Below are 23,115 nucleotides of genomic sequence, written 5' to 3'. Positions count from 1 at the left end.
GACACACCACCAGAAATTCCAAGGAGGAAGGAATTCACAAGGGTGTATGTCTCTTGGTTTGATGCAGTATGTCCAATGAAGCAGCTTCTAACACCCAGATATTGAAAACCTCAGATCAGAAAGATGCATTGCAGACCCACTAAAATAGTGGCATACTTGGTCCCCGGAATCTGACATCACACTTGGAGTCTTGCCTCCCACCAGTGAAACAGTTGACCACTGGTCACGTGGTCTTCCGATATGTCAGTTCCATTAAACTGGAATTACAGGATTGGGTTGTGTCCAGATTCCAGGAAGAGGATCGAGCAGATGTGCCATTGGAAGCTGAGAGGGCAACAGCAGAGCTTTCCCTACTTTAGCTCAGAAGAACAAGGGAAAGGGAAAGCCAGTATATAGAAAGGAGTAAATAAGCTACCACGCTACTTCCAAGGCCAGTGAATACCATACCAAATGTCTACCCCACTCCCAAGTGGCTGGAAAGAGACCTCTCTCTCATCCTGACCCCTGTAGGGAAATTAAACACTGGTGGGAGGATGCAGAGGTGGGGTTTTCACCTCTCTCAGTTTCTGTCTCTACAGAAGTTGATGGTCAAATGGTCATATTGTATAGTTTTTTATATTAACAACATTTTGTTACACTATATATTTGCGATCAGAGCAGAAAAATAAATTAGATAAAGATACTTTTTTCAGACGAATGCAGACTAGACTGTATATTGCATGAACAACAACAACAACAAAAAACCCCACTTAAATTATGGAATTTTTATGCAAATAGGAAAGTCAATGCTTTGCTGTTTGAACATAACATTTGCTATGTGTTTAAAGGAAAAATGTAAACTCATAAGATTTTGTGTTAGAAGTAAAAAGTATGTTTAAAAACTGGGTATACAGGTGAAATTGCTCTATTGCAGAACAGACTTAGACAAAATTAGATTATTGACAATGAAATAGTTAAATGTCTCGTTTGTGTCTATAGTTCTCACACCAATTTTTTTTATCTTCTTTCCTGCTCAAACATGTGGCAGCGACCATTTTAATTCATCCAAGACAAATTATCAATTGTCCAAGGTGGCTCAGTGGTTAGCACTGCAGCTTTGCAGCACAGGAGTCCTAGGTTCGAATCCTGCCAGGAACGACATCTGCAAGGAGTTTGTATGTTCTTCCCGTGTTTGCGTGGATTTCCTCCCATTCTGTAAAGCGGGATTCAATGGATTGAAGCCCAAGAAAAAAGACCCCTGATGGCACTTACAATGTCTTCAACACTCAAATGATTGAAAGTAACACTGTTTATTGATTATGCCTTTCGAGTTTTTTTTGTGTTTGGACACAAATACAACCTCTTCATCAGATCTAGTTAAGTTAACAATATAAAACAGAACAGAAAACCAAAAAATAAATAAATAAATATAAAAATAATTATAAATACATCTTACGGCTCGTTCACATCTGTGCCCGGTCTCCGCTCTGCAGGTTTCCGTTTCCTGCACAAAACAGAGGCAGGAGACGGAAACCTTCAGGACACTTTCAAACTCATTCATTTGAATGGGTTTGAAAGATTTCTGGCCATGAGTGGCGGTGAGCATTTTATGCTCTCCGCCGCGAAACCGTTTTTTTTTAAATCAGACACAGAGTCGGACATGCAGTACAGTCATGGCCAAAAGTTTTGAGAATGACACAAATATTATATTTTCACATGATCTGCTGTCCTCTGGTTTTTATGTGTGTTTGTCGGATCTTTTTATCACATACAGAAATATAATTGCAATCATATTATGAGTAACAAAAGCTTATATTGACAGTTAGAATGAGTTAATGTAGCAAGTCAATATTTGCAGTGTTGACCCTTCTTCTTCAGGACCTCTGCAATTCTCCCTGGCATGCTCTCAATCAACTTCTGGACCAAATCCTGACTGATAGCAGTCCATTCTTGCACAATCAATGCTTGCATTTTGTCAGAATTTGTAGGTTTTTGTTTGTCCACCCGTCTCTTGATGATTGACCACAAGTTCTCAATGGGATTAAGATCTAGGGAGTTTCCAGGCCATGGACCCAAAATCTCTATGTTTTGTTCCCTGAGCCATTTAGTTATCACCTTTTCTTTATGGCAAGGAGCTCCATCATGCTGGAAAAGGCATTGTTGATCGCCAAACTGCTCTTGGATGGTTGGGAGAAGTTGATCTTGGAGGACATTCTGTTATCATTCTTTATTCATGACTGTGTTTTTAGACAAGACTGTGAGAGAGCCGATTCCCTTTGCTGAGAAGCAACCCCACACATGAATGGTTTCAGGATGCTTTACAGTTGGCATGAGACAAGACTGGTGGTAGAAGAGAAACAATGATGCCAAGCACAAGCCTCCTTTTAAAGTGTCCAGTGGTGTCATTCTTACTTAATCATGACAGATTGATCTCCAGCCCTGTCCTCATCAACACCCACACCTGTGTTAATGGAGCAATCACTGAAACGATGTTAGCTGGTCCTTTTAAGGCAGGGCTGCAATGATGTTGAAATGTGTTTTGGGGGATAAAGTTCATTTTCTAGGCAAATATTGACTTTGCAAGTAATTGCTGTTAAGCTGATCACTCTTTATAACATTCTGGAGTATATGCAAATTGCCATTAGAAAAACTGAAACAGTAGACTTTGTAAAAATTAATATTTGTATCATTCTCAAAACTTTTGGCCAAGACTGTACTCTGTGTCCAGTTTTAAAAAAACGGTTTCACAGCGGAGAACATAAAACGCTCACCACCGCTCACGGCCGGACCCGGTTTGACAGCTTTCCGTCTTCTGCCTGCAGAAGACGGAAAGCTGAGAACGGAGACCTGAATGCTAGTATGAACCTAGCGTAATTAAAAGTTAAACAATCTATAACTCCATAGTAATATATTTGTGTGTGACGAGCTAAAAGTGCCATATGCACCTAGTTTTTAAAAAAGTTTTTATGGATCATCCACTGTATACCCTCATACGAATGCATGGCTATGAATTATTTTTGTACTATATATCATGTATTATATATACGGGTTTATGATGAATTGTCCACTATAGTCATCTGTGGCTATAAAATATTTATTTGTATTATATACATGTAAGTGTCTCCAATTCGGTACAAACATTGGTACACACGAATATATTACTATGGAGTTATAGATTGTTTAACTTTTAATGAGATGTATTTATAATTATTTTTATATTTATTTATTTTTTAGTTTTCTTTTCTGTTTTTTATTGTTAACTTAACTAGATCTGATGAAGAGATCGTGTTTGTATCCAAACACAAAAAAACCTCGAAACACGTAATCAATAAACAGTGTTACTTTCAATCACTTGAGTGTTGAAGACATTGTGTTAGGGAATTGCTAGGACAGCAATTCCTCAATAGCTGTTGAACCCTGGGACGGGACACAAGAGACAGTGAGCCCTAAGCTGAAGCCCCCAACTGACCCTTCCTATTGCCAGGCCCTAGCCTACATAATAGGCGGCAACCACGTAGACAGTTCCTTTCTGGATATGTGAGACACAAAACGCAGACAAGACGGACAACAACAAAGAGAAGTCAGCTAGCCAAGGGTCAGTAAACAGTCGAGCGGTGCAGTGCCAAATCAGAGTCCAAAGAATAGTCAGTGAAGAAAGCCAAAGGTCAAGGATAAGAATGCAAGCAAAAATAGGGACAATAAGGAACAAGTATGCACACGGCAGGAAGAACCCGCCCCTGGAGGGCAGAAGACAGGTGTGGTGCAAACACAATAACAGAACTAGAGCCATGTTCACACAGTGCGACCAAAAACTTTAAGCCAAGAACCAAACTGCACATGCCTCCTGCACCGCCGCATGCGAGCAGAGGGTGGTGCAGTGACCCAAACAGGCAGAGATGTTACACATTGTGAGTGCCATCGGGAGTCTTTTTTCTCAGGCTCCAATCCATTGGATCCCGCTGTACTTCCGGTATCTTCCAACAGCTATTTCCACCAGGAGAGCTGTTTAATCTCAAAGTGGTGAACCATTGTCTGGATACCAATTATCTCCTAATTTACCTAATTTGAGAGGACAATAGTCCTAGGAAACGTATAGGACTTTTTTGAGGACAAGTTTCCAAACGTGACCCAATTTAATATTTCCAAAAGGAAGCGCAAGATATCCTTCTTTTTTGGATTCTCTCCATCCAGCACTCCCATTCTATAAAGACATACTGATAGGGGAAAAATGTACATTGTGATCCCTATATGGGGCTCACAATCTACATAAAAAAATAATTATCATTTGTTCAGTTTAGTTAAAAATTTTACAATTTGGAATATTTGGATCAACCCCTAGTACATGGCAAAGCAGGTTTGTCAATCTCTATTCATTATTAATTGATTCATTGTTGTATGTACGGCAACACATAATAGTGAAATACTATGTAAATTTAATTGAAATCTAAAAAAAAAAATCTAAAAAAATATGCCCTTGAGAATAGATTGCAGCATACTAGACTAGTGCTAATTACTTGTAAGCAATGATTGTTCTCAGAGGATGCCTCAAAGAAGTATATGATTAGTGTGTACATATAAATATTATACATTTCTTCATTTACAGTTCATTTCAATGAATCATCTCTTCACAGGATGAGACAAAGTATATACTGTATACAATGTGAAGGAAATGTAACGTTGGCATAAGCTGCAGGAAAATGCTTGGGGTAAGGTGGTTGGAAACTGACCTCTGTCAGCTAAGGTATGTAAGTAACATATGAATGCAAAATTATACAATATGTAAAGCTAGCACTCTATGATTATTTCACCTTCACCTTATTCCTATTTTATTTGTATATAATATAGTTTTGTATATTCCAATTTTAGACTAAGGCCCCATGTTGCAAAAACACAACTTATTTAGTTTGCCGCTTTTTTGAGCCAAAGCCAGGAGTGGATTGAGCAGAAGGTAGAAGTGTAAGCACTTTCTATATATTCCCATTCCCTTTTGTAGCTATTCTTGGCTTTGGCTCAAAAATTGTAGCAAAATCTGATTATCTGAGAAAAAACACTGGTTACAATATGTTTCTACTGCATCATTTTTTCTTCCTGACCTCCTTCCCCCTACCCAGAATGCAGTAATGTATGTGAAAGATGGCTATTTTTAATTTTAGTATTTTCTATTTAAACGTAATAAAAATGGATAAAAATATTTCAAAAAGAAAAAAGATTTGTTGAAGAATTTCAGCAATTGAAAATGTATTTGAAACATTTGAACATTAAAATTCATTACAAATATTTTGAAACATATTTTTCTGCAGCATGTGCATTCATTTCTGCAAAATCCAATAAAATTGATAAGATAGTTGCAGAAATTTCTGCAACAAATCAGCCAAGTGTAAACATATCTTAATAGTGACCAATATTCCAAAGCTGTATTAAAAAACATACATTATGTATGTGTTTATATGGCATGTATGTAATCTTTTTCTCCTACAGATTATGAAATGGTGTTTGACAATAAAAGTACGTTTAAGGAATTCATAATTGTTGGATTTCCTGAAAGTCCTATATTTCAATACCTCTTCTTTTTCTTATTATTGATTACTTATTTATTAACTCTTTTAAGTAACGTTGTGATCATGATTATAACCAGTACTGAGAGATGTCTTCAGACACCAATGTACTTTTATATTCGCAATCTCTCTTTTCTAGAAGTTTGTTACGTATCTGTTATAGTCCCCAAGGTTTTGGACACAATTACGTTGCATGGAAGATTTATTTCATTTTCCAGTTGTATAAGTCAGTTGTTTTTTTTCTTCTTTCTGAGTTCCACTGAGTGTTTTTTATTTGGCGTCATGGCATATGACCGCTATCTCGCTATTTGTCATCCTCTGCACTACACAACCCTAATGGATAGCAACAGGTGCCTTAGGCTTACAATAAACTCAATTATTGGGGGCTTTGTAACTATGTTTCCTCATATCATTTTAATCTCTCGGCTTCCGTTTTGCAAAAGTAATATAATTAACCATTTCTTCTGTGACTCACCTCCTCTTCTACAGCTTGCCTGTGCAGACACATATTTAATTGACCTACTGGATTTTTCTTTTGCTTCTTTGGTAATATTAACTTCATTGTTGGTCACGTTACTTTCATATTTTCATATAATAACAACCATTATCACTATACCATCAAAACAAGGTCGAACTAAAGCATTTTCTACTTGTTGCACACATTTGATTGTTGTTTCTATGTATTATGGCACTGTTATATTTATGTATGTGAAACCAAAAGTTAGCTTTTCTTCCACGCTAAATCGTGCGGTGGCTGTCTTCTATACAATAATAACTCCTATACTTAATCCTATAATTTACTGTTTGAGAAATACTGAAGTAAAGGAAGCAGTGAAAAGGAGATTTCAACTCATTAAATATAGGCATTTTATATCTTAATAGAAGCAGTAATCGATTCTGTATTACATGATTATAACTGTTAGATTAAAGTTGATGTACAGTTCAGATAAAGAACATTTTCCAGTATCAGATAATTTCATGTTGATAGACCAAGGATCTCTGTTCAGGTTCTTCATTACTTGGCCGGAGTAGAGAGAGGTAACAGTAAGTGCATCTCTGACTCGGGAGCGCTGATGCTGTCCTGCATTATAAAAGCAGTCCACTGATTTCAATGGAACCTGTATAATACTCTGTCTTCAGTACAAAACATCTGAACCTTTATTTTCAGGCTTCGCTTTTGGTTATACCTGATTACTCTAATTGAATTAAGGTTGAATGTTTACCTATTCTAGGTTTACCTGTGTCTTGCAGCTTTCAAAAGAGAGCAGTTTGGTTGCTGCATATATTTAACAACCCCTTGAGGACGTAGCCCAAAAGTACCTTACATGGGTTGGCCACTTCCAGACCAATATTGAGAGACAAATGTTATTGTTATTGTATGTATAATAGAGATGAGCGAACACTAAAATGTCCGAGGTTCGAAATCCGATTCGAACAGCCGCACACTGTTCGACTGTTCGAACTGATTTCGAACCCCATTATAGTCTATGGGGGGGAAATGCTCGTTTCAGGGGTATGCAAAATTCGATAACATTATACTTACCAAGTCCACAAGTGACGGTTGGGCTGGATTCTCCTTGAAGTCTTCTCCCGGCGCAGCGCTCCCGTGGTGTCTTCCGGCTGGAATTCACTCTGCCTAGGCATCGGGGCCTAGGCAGGGCTGACTGTGCATGCACGGTCGGCTCTGCCCGGCCTGACGCCTGAGCAGAGCCGACTGCGCATGCGAGGGCATGCCCGCCCATGCGCAGTCGGCTCTGCCTAGGCCAGATGCCTAGGCAGAGTGAATTCCAGCGGGAAGACGCCGCGGGGATGCTGCACGGAGAAGACTTCTAAAGGTAAGAGAAGAACCAGCGTTGATTGGCAGAATGTATAGCATTCTGCCAATCAATGCTGGTTCTGCATCGAACCTTAAACTTCGAACAGCTAGTAATGTTCGATCGAGTACGAGTATTTCGAATACCGTAGTATTCGATCGAACACCTACTCGATCGAACACTACTCGCTCATCTCTAATGTATAATAAAAAAAATTCTACAATTTTCCAGTATACTTTCTGTATTAATTGCTCACAGTTTTCTAGATCTCTGCTTGCTGTCATCCATTCTGTTACTTCTAGTGGATAAAAGTCTGACCATGGTCATGTGATTTACAGTCCATGCTCATGGACTGCCAATTTGGCACTAAAGTGGTCAATGAGTGACCTGATTTTGAATAGGAGGTCAAAGTTGGGATGTTTAGATTTGAGTGTTATACAGACGTCTGTACTCCAATATTCTGATTTTTTTTATTATTATTATGCTCATGTGTAAAACAACCTTCATCTCTGATGCATTTACTAGAGTCCAACACCGGCGTCTAGAAAATGAAAAGGTGGCATTTTGATTTATAAATTGATGGGCATCCAAATGTGTTTGGGCCACCATAAAATCAGAGAAACTCATCAGAGAAATATAATTTGAAAAAGTTAATTTCTCTAAGGCCTTCAGTTTCAATTTTAGATTCCTGACCTTCCCACCAAGTCAGGAAGCTGTTTGATAATTTCCTGGGGGTTAGGTCCACATTTGTACTGTAGTTTTGGTAGCTACCTCAGCAATAGTTCTAGGGCCCTCTTTTGGGGTCACTGGATGATGAGGAGGAGGAGGAAGAAGAAGAAAAGGAAAAACAGAGGACTGGGGCGTTTTCCTCTTGTCCCTTGCTGGCCGTATCAGTGTCAGAGGCCAGTAAGACATATTCTTCTTCTTCTTTGGGACAATTGGACACTTAGGGGCTTTGGGGCATTTTGTACATGTGTTGTATTTTTACACGTTTATTGAAACTTTACTTATTGACCCTTTATTGAAAATGTGGGGTGTATGTTATGATCCAACATGTTTATATGTAAACATGTAACAAGATAAAAGAGATAGAAAAGAAGATCCTGTCCTAAAAACTATCTATATTTTTAGCAATTCTAACTAAATCTAAGAGGGTGTTCACACTACCGTCGGTGTCCGACAGCTAGTGACCGCTGCTAGTATCCGTGAAAAAATCTTCTGCGGACATTAGCAGCAGACACTAGCTGTGTCCGTGACATTTTGCATTGATTTAAATAGACATTGAGTGCATTCTTTTACTGTCCGTGTCTGTCCTTAACTGTCCGTTCCCAAAAACGTCCGACTTTTCAAGCGGACAGCAAAAACCTACATGTCGGGTTTAGTGTGAATGCTCCCTAACTAATATTTGGATTATTACCAAAAAAAAATAAATCTTGTGGTGAAAAATTGAGCAGGTGGCGATGAGAAATGTATATCACTGACAACTGCTCAGCGCTGCAAAACACACACAAGAAGATGGTTTGTGCTACAGTTAAAAAGATCCTGTCCTAAAAGCTATCAAAAAAAAATTTATGTATAAATTCTAACTCAATTTAACTAACATTTAGATATCAGAAAATATTAGAAAAAAAATCTGCTGCTATACAAAATTGAACAGAGACCCAATCAGTAGCCTAGATACAGGCATATTAAATAAGCAAGAAGCAAAACAAACACAAAAAGGGCAAATAAAACAACTCCAAAAAAGGGGGCTGATGCTTGTTAGGGGGCTTATGCCCTAAAATTATGATTAGAAGTTCAGGGAAGGTGGAAGAAAGAATAGAGCGAGGCAGGAATGATGGAAATGCCTGAAGGCACAACTTGATCTGCCAAAAGGAACTACAGAGGAATTGCACAGTAATATGGCTCACAAAACAGAATGGGTACAGATTTGATTGGCCAGCAGTGATCACCATGGCTGGAGGGAGATACCTGGAGGCATAACTTGAATTGCCAAAAGGAACTACAGATGAATTACAAAGTAATACAGCTCACAAAACAGCAAGGGTACAGATTTGATCTGCCAATAATAGCGATCGCATGACTGTGGGAAACAGGATTGCCAGACATGGTTCCAGGATTTTCTGCTGTCAAAGACAGCAGGCTTCTGTTCATCTATGCCGACCCGGCTCTTATGTGGAATGTGTTAACTGGATACTTTAACATAAACATAGATGTGGACAATAAGTACTATACATCTATGACTCTTATTACCTTATCTTATGAATCACACCTAATCCCCAATGACACCTAACCATTTCACCAGACCTGTGGGTGATAGTTATGGTTAGATCTTGACCAACCGAGATCCTCTATGTAGGAAAACATTGTACTAGAATATATCATAGTGGTGTCTTGAATGTATCAAAACTACACCGCTTTGTAAATTTTATATACACTGGGTTTATTATTTTTATTACATTCTATTAAAGGTTATGTTTTATATTACTCTTTCGGTGATACTAGCAATATAGTGAGTAAATTGCCCATCAGTGATTTGTATTGAGACATAGGGTCATATATGTCGGGGACTGTATTATATAGCAATAACTATCCTAATCCCAATTCACACTGCCTAATATGGACAGTTTTCCATAAATATGAACTTGGTATATGTTCACATCCATTATATAGGATAATTAATGTGAATGATTCCTTCTCTGTATAATGTACCTATAATATTTTAACAATGGCACCTGGGCTTAATTACACATTAGGCACTACATGGAGTAATATTAAGCCATAGAATATGCCTGTATTGTGTATCATTATATACATTTGATATTTACATTCACTAGGATTGTTGTTTTTATTTGCAAGTTACTTTACCACTTATGATGTGATTCATATATTTGATTATTGTGATTGCTGTTAATTGTGAATGATTTAAAACCATATACCATATACACTCGAGTATAAGCCAACCCGAATATAAGCCGAGGCCCCTATTTGTACCACAAAAAAACTAGGAAAACTTATTGACTCGAGTATAAGCTGGGGGGGGGGATGGCGGATTCACCATTGCAGATAAAAAGTCTGGTCAAGTGCATTACAGCTTAGTAACTCCATGTGCCTCATAGTAATATCAGTTAACCCCATCATGTCCCTCACATTAACCCCCTGTGTGCCTCACATAAGAGTTACTGATATGTGGGAAATATGGAGGTAATAATTAGGTATCTTCATAATTAAGGTCCTTTATTAGTACCCTCATGTGTTTCACATACTAGTAACCCTTATATGGGGCACACGGGTTAATATGTAGGACATGATGGGGTTAACTGCTATTAATGTGAGGCACATGGAGTTACTGAAACTAAATTAATAACCCCAAATGCCTGACATTAATAGGAATAGTAACCCCAGTATGTACCTGTGTGTTTTACTTTGCTGTAGCTTCCTCTCCTCCATACGGCAGTCATCTTCTATAAGACACAATGAATCCTGCACATAATGGCCACTACCTTATCTGCTGGACCTTTGATGACATCACAGTCGCGTGACCTATATGAATCACAGAGCAGCAGTGCTAAAGGACCTCCCCTTTGTTTAATTTATGCAGTTCCTTGCAGTTTTCTCTGCTCCGTGGACCCTGAATCGAGTATAAGCCAAGGGGGGCTTTTTTTTAGCGTAAAAACTGTGCTGAAAAAGTCGGCTTATACGGTGTCTGTAACCTGTCACTATCTTGTTGCTCGAGAAAGGCTCATGTCTGAACTGAAATGTCACATGGGGCAATAATCTTCCTTCACCGCTTTTCTACTTTATTTGGCATATTTCCTACTTTTTTTGCCATGTATCAAATGGGTTAGAGCCGAATCTCTGGGGTGAGCACCCTGGTATATATACTGGTGTGGTCTTGATTTTTGGGCTTTTTTAAATTTTAAGAAAGTGATAGGGAAAATCAGGGTGAGAACATATGTTTCCCCCATGTTTCTTTCATATGTATGCTTGCAATATGGTGTCAGTAGTGGAAAGATCCAATTTTTAGACCATTTTTGTCATTATGACCAGGGTGCTGGTTAAATGCCGCACCTACAGCATCTTCATAAAAAAAGATGTTCACATTGGTTGAAGAGAGCCAGGGGAGGTGAGGGAACATAAAAACACTGTTACTCACCTCAACTGTGCTCCACCAGTCTGCAGATCTGTTGCAACACAGACCTGGCTCACATGACGTCTATACTTACTTTGAAGATGTCTGAAATCAGCGGGGATTGCGCTGGAGCCCAGGAGAAGCAAGTAACAGTGTTTTTTATGTTTATATCCTCCCCTGGGTCTCCAATCATTATACTCTGGGGTCTAATAATAGTATAATAATTGTTCATGGGTGGTCGACAGCGGGGCATAATACTGTGTGAAGAGGCCACTAAAGGGCATAATACTGTGTGTGGGTGCCACTATGGTGCATGACAGTGTGTGCAGGAATGCAGTTTGTGCGGGGGAAGGTGGGGAGGTTGGTTGGGGAATGGGGACCCATGTCAGATGTTCTCCTTGGGGCCCATCCATTCCTAGTTATGCCACTGTATGCAAGATCAATTCAGTCACTCATCAGACCCCACCCTTGTAGTCATTCCTAGCAGCCAGAGAGCCAGTTATTTCTGTCTTGGCAAAGATTTTCTCAGATGAGATTAACTCTTTGATATCAATAAAGTGATATTATCATTATGTGTTGTTATGTAGCAAATTGAAATAATTATTTAAATATATTATTGTATAATAGCTTCCAGTTGAAAGTGAACTCCCACAGGTCTATTCCTTAGAGGATACTCTGAACATGTATAACCTGGAAGCTCAGATATATATATAGGTTGTGTTCCGCATTGTAACTCTTAGACATCCAGTATTATGAAAAATGCATGAGCAAGCAGCAGGAACATTTTACATATACCAGAGGAATAACAATGTCTTCATCTTTACTATTACCCTGTTAGTTGGTCAGATACTGACTACAAATAGCTTTTGAAAGCTGTTGTGCTATAAAGATCGATTATAGGTTATAGACTCATGTAATGTCTACTTCATATTAAATCGCACTAATGGAGATGAAAAACATATCACAACCTACAGAGTTTATTCTTTGTGGACTTCTTTATCATTCAGAATTTGACATTCCTCTCTTTTATATGTTTACTTTCACATATATAATGTCACTGCTTGGAAATATCATCATAATTGTAACCATATCATTGTCTTCTAGCCTTCAAACCCCAATGTACTTCTTTCTGACCAATCTTTCCATCCTTGATATTTGCTGTATTTCCACTACAGTACCTAAGATGCTGTATAACTTTACTTTAGCCTCATATACTATCACCTTCCATGGGTGTGTAATCCAATTATACATATTCACCTGGATTGAGATTACAGAACTCCTGCTTCTCACCTACATGGCATTTGATCGGTACACTGCAATATGCAAACCGCTGCAGTACACTCTTATTATAACTCGAAGAGTTTGTTTCCAAGCAGCCACTACAGTGTGGACTTTAGGGGCTTTCAGTTCAGTGGTCCATACATCATTGACTTTCAGTTTATCATTTTGTTATAACCGAGAGATTAACCATTTCTTCTGCGAGATCCCTTCCTTGTTGAAGTTATCATGCGTTGACACTACTCTGAATGAAATGTTTACACTCGTGACGGATGTTTTCTTAGGAATTATGTGTTTTCTTTTTATCTCAGTGTCATATTTCTTTATCCTTTCTAGCATTGCACATATCCGCTCAACTGAAGGAAAGAAGAAAGCCACTTCTACATGCACCTCCCATATTATGGTTGTCTCTATTTACTTTGGAACACTATTCATTGCCTATATCAAGCCACAGTCTGGGTTTTTCTTTAACCAAGATAAAATTCTTTCTGTTATGTATGCTGTATTTGTACCTTTATTTAATCCTATTATATACTCACTTAGGAATAGAGATATCAGCCATGCAATACACAAACTAACCAATAAAATAACTGTAGCTACTATGTAATTTAGATTTTACAGACTTTTAAAATAAGCATACTGACCTTTTTATTGAAGTGGTAAATGTTCTCTACATAGGTATGGGAGAGTGTTTGGATAACAACTATCTGTTACATTTTCCCTGGGGGTCCCAGAAGCCCACTTACTAAAACAACCATGCAAGGTATGCTAAATGCTCTCTGCTCTTCTCCATCTCTCTGCTGTCTTCTGTTTCGTGTTTAGGGTAAGTTCACACGATGTAACGTTGAGCGTGATCTGGCACGTATACACGTGCCGGCAGATGACACGCTCAAAATGCTCCCATTTATTTCAATGGGAGTTAGGAGCGTATATGGCCACAAAATCATGGGCGCAAAATAATGCAGTGTATACACTCCTAACTCCCATTGAAATGAATGGGAGCATTTTGAGCGCGTCATCTGCCGGCACGTGTACACGTGCCAGATCACGCTCAACGTTACATGGTGTGAACTTATCCTAAGTCAGGTTTGGAGAGATGAGAAAGAACTGTGCACATTGAAACTAAAATAGTGGTGCAAGCAGCATCTCTCAATACTTATCAATGCCCATGGGGCTCTGCAAGAAGATTTTCTCCAATGTAAGCATAAATTACCTGACCTAGAAGACAGATCCAAATATAATAACGTCTGAATCAGAGGTATTCCTGAACCATGCCAGATGCTGACTTAGGCTATTACTTTTTAAAACTCCCTTAGGCTAAGGTTCCATGTTGTGGAAATGCAGCTTTTTTATTGCAGATTTTGTTGCGGTTTTTTTGACCCAAAGCCAGGAGTGGATTGAGCAAAAAGCTTAAACGTATAAGATCTGCTTGTATATTTCCAATTCCTTGTGTAGCCACTGATGGCTTTGGCTCAAAAAACTGCAACAAATTCTGCAACAAAAAAAGCTGTGTTTCCGCAACGTGGACCCTCAGCCTTAAGAGATCCTATGGGAGGCTGACAAAATGGACTTAATGCTAGACAAGATAAATAGAATCTCAAACTACTGAATCCTCCACTGGTGTGGGACACCTTGACCCAGATTTATTTTTTCTAGGTGAAGGAGGCACTACTACAACACATTGGATGACACCCAGACCTCACTGAATTATATGCATACATTCTAATTTATATGAACATATCTGTGGCCATCTTAGCCCACCAACAGAAATTTGCCTCTTACACTAAAGTTGTGAGTTAAGCTAATGTCCATCATAAATGAAGCCTTCCAGCAGAGTTATTATCTGTAAATGTGTCCCCATGATCACCTGTCATAAATTAAAATAGATGTAAGAACTCATCCTGTATGGGATCTACTATTACTACTGACCATGATGATTGTTGATGGTATAGATAGTGGTGGAAGGAGGTGTGGTACTCCTACTACTGGTAGCCATTTTCATTGAGGAGTTAGGGGAATATCTGAAGGAGGAAATTTATTTTTACATAAAAATAGATGATTGATGAGGAGAAAATATGTGAATATGAAAGTTTGAAACTAATTTTAAAATGAGTAAAAAAAAACAAAAAACAAAACAAAAAGTTTATATTTAAGTACGGACTCTTTTTTCTTTGATACTTTTTGATGTTTTATGATCAATCTCAGGCCTATCTCTTGTTAACATCAAACAGTAGTAGGCGAGCATGTTCTTGTCCCATCTTCCTTGGTATTTGTGCTCATATCTCTGATGTCTTGGTGAAACCTTTCACCCTGTTCTTCTCCGACTGATCCTAAATTTTCGGGGAAAAAGTCCAAATGTGAGTGAAGGAAATGTATTTTGAAACTCATGGACTGTACCAAATGTCCAACTGGTACAGAGGAATACTGGCTTCTGTGATGAAGAAGGAGAGCTTTAAGACTCCTTTTCGATCAATCTATAAAGAGCCTCCATTCATCTTTATCATATGTAATATTAAAGGTGCACTATCATTGGGAAAAGTCATTTTTAGCTAAGCACATACTTGCATAGCCGTTAGAAAGGCTATTTCACACGTACTTTCTGTATGTAAATTGCCTCTGTAGTTTTTGAAAAAGTCTGTTTTTATCCATATGCTAATTAGCCTCCAGCGAGCACTTCAGAAGTGTCTGTGAGCACTGTCTGCTATTCTCTGCTATTCTGTATGTGTGTGACAGCAGAGAGATGAGTCATCAGCAGCAGCAGCCTCTATGCTCTCACACACATACAGAATAGCAGAGAGGGTTCACACAGACACTTCCGGAGTGCACTGAGAAGGCTAATTAGCATACTAAAGGTATGTATGAAATGGCCTTTCTAAAGGCTATGCAAGTATGTGCTTAGCTAAAAATGACTTTTCCCTATGATAAAGTCCATTTAAATTTGTACATCAATTTGTGAACATCAGAACAATAGACTAGGTTCTCCTCTTCCTCAAAGTACTTAACAAATTCCTTTTCTCGATCCCTATACCAATAACAAGAGGTTCCTTTTGCCAATAACTTTTTTCTTTCAATCTGGAACCCAACAAATCAGCTGCCTCTTTTGAAAGGAACAGATCTCTAGTCAGATCTTTAAGTTCAACCTGAGAGAAGGGCTGAGGTGAATTGCCTCCAGAAGGCTCATATTTGGTATAGGAGACTTGAACTTCTGAATGTTCTGAGTCTGAAGACTCTGAAGAGATTTCTGGCAATTCAGTTGGAGACAAAGGCACTGGCACATCAGGTCCATGAGGAACAGGGCGTATAGCTGATGGAATGTTATCAGGATAAGAGATTAGCTTTTGATTTTGGTGTTTATACCCATTGTAAGCCAATGGCTGGTCAGGTAATGGAGGGGGTGTACATCTCATCCAGACTACTAAGGTAGGTGAGATGAGAAAACTCCAAAAGGAATGTTTGTTCTCAGCAGACAACCTTCGTCTGCTGAGCATTTTGGTAAATTCTCAGTATTGGGCTGGATTTTTAAGAATGGCAGGAAGGTTGGTAGTGGGATCTGTCATTCCACCCCCTCCAGTCCACACTTTGGGGATGTTCCAGCAGTGACACAGCTGCAGAGAGTTTGCTCATCAAGGGGGCTTAAAAAGCCAGCTCCAGCAGGAGACTGGGGGCAGAGTTCTGGAGAGCCAAAGAAAGAGGTGATATTTTTGGAGCTGTGTCCTGAGTGATTCAACTGGCTTTTGGATTTCTGTTATTCTAGGTGAGGTAACCTATTCTATGTTTAGTTAGAGCCTAGCCGGGCAGGTATTTATTTTTGTATTGTTTCCTTTTGTTGCTGCACTACCTTTTTGAGTGAAAATAAACTCTACCTTTGTTTTGGACTAAAGAATAGACTTTTGTGTCTATGCCACACCACCTAGCACCCCCAGACCCTGACATCATGGACATGGCAGGAACAAAAGTAACAATCATCAGAGTCGTTTTTATGCTCCCTCCATGTCATAGCCATTCCAAATCGTAAAGCAGTCTTCTTTCTTTTGAGCCACAAGTGTAGATCACACTCAATGACACACAAACTTTACTAGGAGCCCACAATTTCATACCAATATACACAATATAAAGTTATCTTACATAGTCTGTAATGCTCCTTATGCAATTTTTAATAACACTATATTCGCCGCATATGTAACAAAAGTTATCTAGCAAATTTTCACAACGTCTTGAATTCAAAGCCATGTTTCATGAAAGGATCTGAAATAAGGATTTGCACGGCGCATGACTATTGGTAGAGAGAAATTGCGACGGGGTATTATTACAAAGAGGTATTCTGTAGATTTCACCACAGTAGAATGATGGTCAGGCAGCAAGGGAATAAATTTGACACCAAAAACAATTTTTCATAGTAAATGTTCATAAAAATCCAAGTAAGATTGAATTTTTCTAGAAAATGTGACGTGATAGAAATTTTTATTTATTTTTCTTGAAATCAGCACCAAAAAATACATACAGTTCAGTTATCAATCCCCTTGTATTTTTTCTTCACAGACCTGTGTTATTTGTGTTTGTCCCAAATTTATATGCCTATTGGCAACCCATTATGACATTCAGGTTGTCTACTTATTTATAGGCATATCCAAGAAAAAGAGAGGGATTGATAGTCCCAAAAGGTTGAAAAATACTCAGCATATATCAAAAAATGTACAAAAATAGCTTTTATTCATGAAAAAATTCACATCACTTAAAATCATACAATAGACACATAGGACACCATATTCCACAAAAAAGGTGACCAGCAGGTACGGAAAGGCACTATCGCATAATAGGTGTCAAAAGGTCATAACATCATAAATTAATGATTGCTCAAAAGTACATCCCTTCTATGCAAACTGAGTATTCCATCTCATAAACACCCTCAGACTGAGGAAATGTATACATAAGATGTACTCAAAAAGAGCAGAGGAAAGCCATGTATGTTTAGAGGGGTGAATCAACCAATACTAGTATATAAGACAAGTGTCCAGAGGTGAAGAGAAAACTCCACTATTTTGGAAAATATACAAAACCTCCATACATACAGAGCACCTTATCAGTATTATAGTTAGACCTAGACATAAAGTTCCTTACCCATTACTAACATGATAAAGCGTACAGTTCCGTGGCTGCAGGCAACCTTGGGTTAGGTTTGAATCAATGTTTGATCATGATGATCTTGCTTTGAAGTCTTGTCTATACAGACTTAACCAATTAACCTGATTTATGAGTGTTGGGAGGGGTTGTAAAGGGTTTAAATGTGGTTTCAAACCAGTATTGTATAGGCTCTGACTAAGAGACCAGAATGTAGGTCTCGAAATGCGTAGGCTCTCTGATTTTATCTACTGGATCCATGCTGAAAGATTTTTATCTTTATATGAAGTAAAAGTTATATTTTATCATTTTTTGAAGATTTGGGTGTGCTGAATGTTTGTTTTTGTTTTTTTTTTTTAAACTTTTTTGCTTGTATGTACACAGTATTTAGCGCCAGAGTATTAGATACATGCGTCTTCACACAAATCCACATGCCAGAGGATTAGATATGTGCCACTGCACACAATACCACTTGCCAGAGGATTAGATTTGCACCAATACACACAATACCACACAAGGGAGGATTAGATACACGCCACTGCACACAGTACCACACGCTAGAGGATAAGATATGAACCACTCCACACAGTACCACATGCCAGTGGAATAGATACGTGCGTCAGCACACAGTACCACACGCCGGAGGATTAGGTACATGGCTCTTAACAGAGTACCACATATTAGAGTTTTACTCCAGGTTTCCATAGCAACCCAGCCATTTTTCTTCACTACATTTTGTCATCCCTAAAGGGGCAGGGCGCTGTGAATGACACTGTTACACAAGGTCCCATACACACAGCTTTACTCCAGGTCTCCATAACAACCGATCGCAGGTTTTTCACTGATTTTTGAAATGAGATACACATGATCACATGACACTTATGGACACACACAAAAGATATACAAAATACACTAGTGCAAAATTGGACAATTCTTATGGGGCCACTACACGAACAAAAAATTAAATATACCCATGTGAAGCCGGGTCCTCCTGCTAATATTAATATATATATATATATATATATATATATATATATATATATGGCCAAGGGCAGCCTATCAGCTCCCCCAGTGGCCTCTCTTTTTCTCTCCAGTTGCCCCCACAGTATATAGCCCCCCTTTTGATGGTCCTACAGTGTGTATAGTCCCTTTCCAGTTGGCCTCACTGTATATATAGTCCCCCTACAGTTGCACCCGTAGTATATATAGTTCCTCTTCAGTTGGCCAAAGTATATACAATCCCCCATCCAGTTAATCCCACAGTATGTATATATATATATATATATATATATATATATATATATATATATACATACACACATATACAGTACATATACAGTCCTATGAAAAAGTTTGGGCACCCCTATTAATCTTAATCATTTTTTGTTCTAAATATTTTGGTGTTTGCAACAGCCATTTCAGTTTGATATATCTAATAACTGATGGACACAGTAATATTTCAGGATTGAAATGAGGTTTATTGTACTAACAGAAAATGTGCAATATGCATTAAACCAAAATTTAACCGGTGCAAAAGTATGGGCACCCTTATCATTTTATTGATTTGAATTCCCCTAACTACTTTTTACTGACTTACTGAAGCACAAAATTGGTTTTGTAACCTCAGTGAGCTTTGAACTCCATAGCCAGATGTATCCAATCATAAGAAAAGGTATTTAAGGTGGCCAATTGCAAGTTGATCTCCTATTTGAATCTCCTCTGAAGAGTGGCATCATGGGCTACTCAAAACAACTCTCAAATGATCTGAAAACAAAGATTGTTCAACATAGTTGTTCAGGGGAAGGATACAAAAAGTTGTCTCAGAGATTTAACCTGTCAGTTTCCACTGTGAGGAACATAGTAAGGAAATGGAAGACCACAGGGACAGTTCTTGTTAAGCCCAGAAGTGGCAGGCCAAGAAAAATATCAGAAAGGCAGAGAAGAAGAATGGTGAGAACAGTCAAGGACAATCCACAGACCACCTCCAAAGAGCTGCAGCATCATCTTGCTGCAGATGGTGTCACTGTGCATCGGTCAACTATACAGCGCACTTTGCACAAATAGAAGCTGTATGGGAGAGTGATGAGAAAGAAGCCGTTTCTGCACGTACGCCACAAATAGAGTTGCCTGAGGTATGAAAAAGCACATTTGGACAAGGCAGCTTCATTTTGGAAACAAAAATTGAGTTGTTTGGTTATAAAAAAAGGCGTTATGCATGGCGTCCAAAAAGAAACAGCATTCCAAGAAAAACACATGCTACCCACTGTAAAATTTGGTGGAGGTTCCATCATGCTTTGGGGCTGTGTGGCCAATGCCGGCATCGGGAATCTTGTTAAAGTTGAGGGTCACATGGATTCCACTCAGTATCAGCAGATTCTTGAGAATAATGTTCAAGAATCAGTGACGAAGTTGAAGTTACGCCGGGGATGGATATTTCAGCAAGACAATGATCCAAAACACCGCTCCAAATCCTCAGGCATTCATGCAGAGGAACAATTACAATGTTCTGGAATGGCCATCCCAGTCCCCAGACCTGAATATCATTGAACATCTGTGGGATGATTTGAAGCGGGCTGTCCATGCTCGGCGACCATCTAACTTAACTGAACTTGAATTGTTTGTCCAAAATACCTTTATCCAGGATCCAGGAACTGATTAAAAGCTACAGGAAGCGACTAGAGGCTGTTATCTTTGCAAAAGGAGGATCTACTAAATATTAATGTCACTTTTCTGTTGAGGTGCCCATACTTTTGCACCGGTCAAATTTTGGTTTAATGCATATTGCACATTTTCTGTTAGTACAATAAACCTCATTTCAATCCTGAAATATTACTGTGTCCATCAGTTATTAGATATATCAAACTGAAATGGCTGTTGCAAACACCAAAATATTTAGAACTAAAAATGATTAAGATTAATAGGGGTGCCCAAACTTTTTCATAGGACTGTATATATAGTCCTCTCCTGTTGCTCACTGTATAATTGATAATTCAAAAAGAAACAAAGAAACAAACAAAATGATGCTCACCTCGCTTCATAATCTATACTGTATACTGCAATTACTACTTTAAAAAGGACTGTATAAACCTACACATCCTAATATATTTAATTTTATATTATTCTAGTAGAATACCCACTGATTCTACCCGTGTGTGCGTGCGTGTGCTTGCGCGCACATACGTGTGTGTGTACATGATCCATTTTTATGTATGCGTGTGTGCATGCACGTGTGTGGTCCGTGTATATGTATGCGTGTGTGCACGTGCATGTGTGTATTTGTGTGCGTGCACCCTTGTGTTCCATCTATATGTATGCGTGTGTGCATGCATGTGTGTTGTCCGTGTATATGTGTGCGTGTATGCGCACGTGTGATCCATGTATTTCTACGTGCACAGAACAAGTGTCCATGCGTTCCGTAGTTGTTTGCGAGTACGCATGTGCTCTGTCCGTGTGTGTAGTGTGCATCCATCTGAGTGTGTTTGCGTGCGTGTGGTCCATGCATGTGTGTGTGATGTACATGTGGTATTTATGGGGTGGTATTGTGGTATTTGTGGAGTGGTGTTTGTGTTGTGTGTGTTTAGAGTGGTCTGTTGTTTGTGTGGCATATTGTGGTATTTGTGTGGTGTTGTGCTTGTGGGTTGGTGTATGTGTGCTGTCTGTGTGATGTTTATATGGTGTCTGTGAAATGTTTGTGTGTTGTGTGTGGGGGTGCGGCCCCTTTAGCAGTAGCCACTGCTATAATCCGCCTCTGTCAGTCACAACTTTTCAGACTACTACAGATTTTGAGTTTTATATATATAGACTAGCTTCTTCTGTGACTTCGTCTATGTGGACTTCAGAATTGGGACCAGAGAAAAATGAAAAATGTGTGAGTAATAAAAAAATTCGCTTGCTCCGGTGTTTCAGCAGCTCTCCAGCTGGCCTGTTGCTAAACTTGTTCCTAGCGCCATGCCTTATAATTAGAGATGAGCGAACACTAAAATGTTCGAGGTTCGAAATTCGAATCGAACAGCCGCTCACTGTTCGTGTGTTCGAACGGGTTTCGAACCCCATTATAGTCTATGGGGAACATATACTCGTTAAGGGGGAAACCCAAATCCGTGTCTGGAGGGTCACCAAGTCCACTATGACACCACAGGAAATGATGCCAACACCTCTGGAATGACACTGGGACAGCAGGGGAAGCATGTCTGGGGGCATCTAACACACCAAAGACCCTCTATTACCCCAACATCACAGCCTAACAACTACACACTTTACACACTCAATACCACCTCTCTGACAGTAGGAAAACACCTTGAAACATGTGTATTTGGCACTTGCAGTGAGGAGAGCTTGTCACCAGCAGTGAATTTGGCCCTTGTAGTAAGTTGAGGTTGGCACCAACATTTGTTTTGAAAATCAAGGTGGATTGAGCCTCTAACCAGCAGAGTTTGGGCAAATTCATGGTGGAGGGAGCCTCTAAAAACCCCAGTTTGGACCAATTCATGGTGGAGGGAGCCTCTAAAAACCCCAGTTTGGACCAATTCATGGTGGAGGGAGCCTCTAAAAAACCCAGTTTGGACCAATTCATGGTGGAGGGAGCCTCTAAACAGCCCAGTTTGGACCAATTCATGGTGGAGGGAGCCTCTAAACAGCCCAGTTTGGGCAAATTCATGGTGGAGGGAGCCTCTAACCAGCCCAGTTTGGGCAAATTCATGGTGGAGGGAGCCTCTAAAAACCCCCGTTTGGACCAATTCATGGTGGAGGGAGCCTCTAAACAGCCCAGTTTGGGCAAATTCATGGTGGAGGGAGCCTCTAACCAGCCCAGTTTGGACCAATTCATGGTGGAGGGAGCCTCTAAAAACCCCAGTTTGGACCAATTCATGGTGGAGGGAGCCTCTAAAAACCCCAGTTTGGACCAATTCATGCTGGAGGGAGCCTCTAAACAGCCCAGTTTGGGCAAATTCATGGTGGAGGGAGCCTCTAAAAACCCCAGTTTGGACCAATTCATGGTGGAGGGAGCCTCTAAAAAACCCAGTTTGGACCAATTCATGGTGGAGGGAGCCTCTAAACAGCCCAGTTTGGACCAATTCATGGTGGAGGGAGCCTCTAAACAGCCCAGTTTGGGCAAATTCATGGTGGAGGGAGCCTCTAACCAGCCCAGTTTGGGCAAATTCATGGTGGAGGGAGCCTCTAAAAACCCCCGTTTGGACCAATTCATGGTGGAGGCAGCCTCTAAACAGCCCAGTTTGGGCAA

At 39.3% G+C, this 23,115-nt stretch overlaps 1 protein-coding gene across 1 annotated transcript; it reads left to right on the top strand.

Annotated features, from left to right (window-relative positions):
* Positions 1-240: 240 nt before the first annotated feature.
* Positions 241-6,413, top strand: LOC142189577 (olfactory receptor 6C4-like). The gene is made up of 2 exons (XM_075262188.1): positions 241-388; positions 5,458-6,413. Exons 1-2 carry the CDS (start codon positions 241-243, stop codon positions 6,411-6,413), a joined length of 1,104 nt encoding a protein of 367 aa, XP_075118289.1.
* The last annotated feature ends 16,702 nt before the right edge of the window (positions 6,414-23,115 follow it).

Source organism: Leptodactylus fuscus, chromosome 1 (genome assembly GCF_031893055.1).
Source record: "Leptodactylus fuscus isolate aLepFus1 chromosome 1, aLepFus1.hap2, whole genome shotgun sequence".
In the NCBI taxonomy this organism is placed as follows: domain Eukaryota; kingdom Metazoa; phylum Chordata; class Amphibia; order Anura; family Leptodactylidae; genus Leptodactylus; species Leptodactylus fuscus.
The sequence above is the reverse complement of the archived record's forward strand: the minus strand, read 5'-3'. Positions and strand labels throughout refer to the sequence as shown.

What these genes read in the sequence shown, in the direction of transcription:
- LOC142189577 (XM_075262188.1), top strand. Translation starts at nt 241, where the DNA reads ATGTCAGTTCCATTAAACTGGAATTACAGGATTGGGTTGTGTCCAGAT. An exon ending in ACAAGGGAAAGGGAAAGCCA is followed by an intron (nt 389 to 5,457) that starts GTATATAGAAAG and finishes TTTCTCCTACAG; the next exon opens with ATTATGAAATGGTGTTTGAC.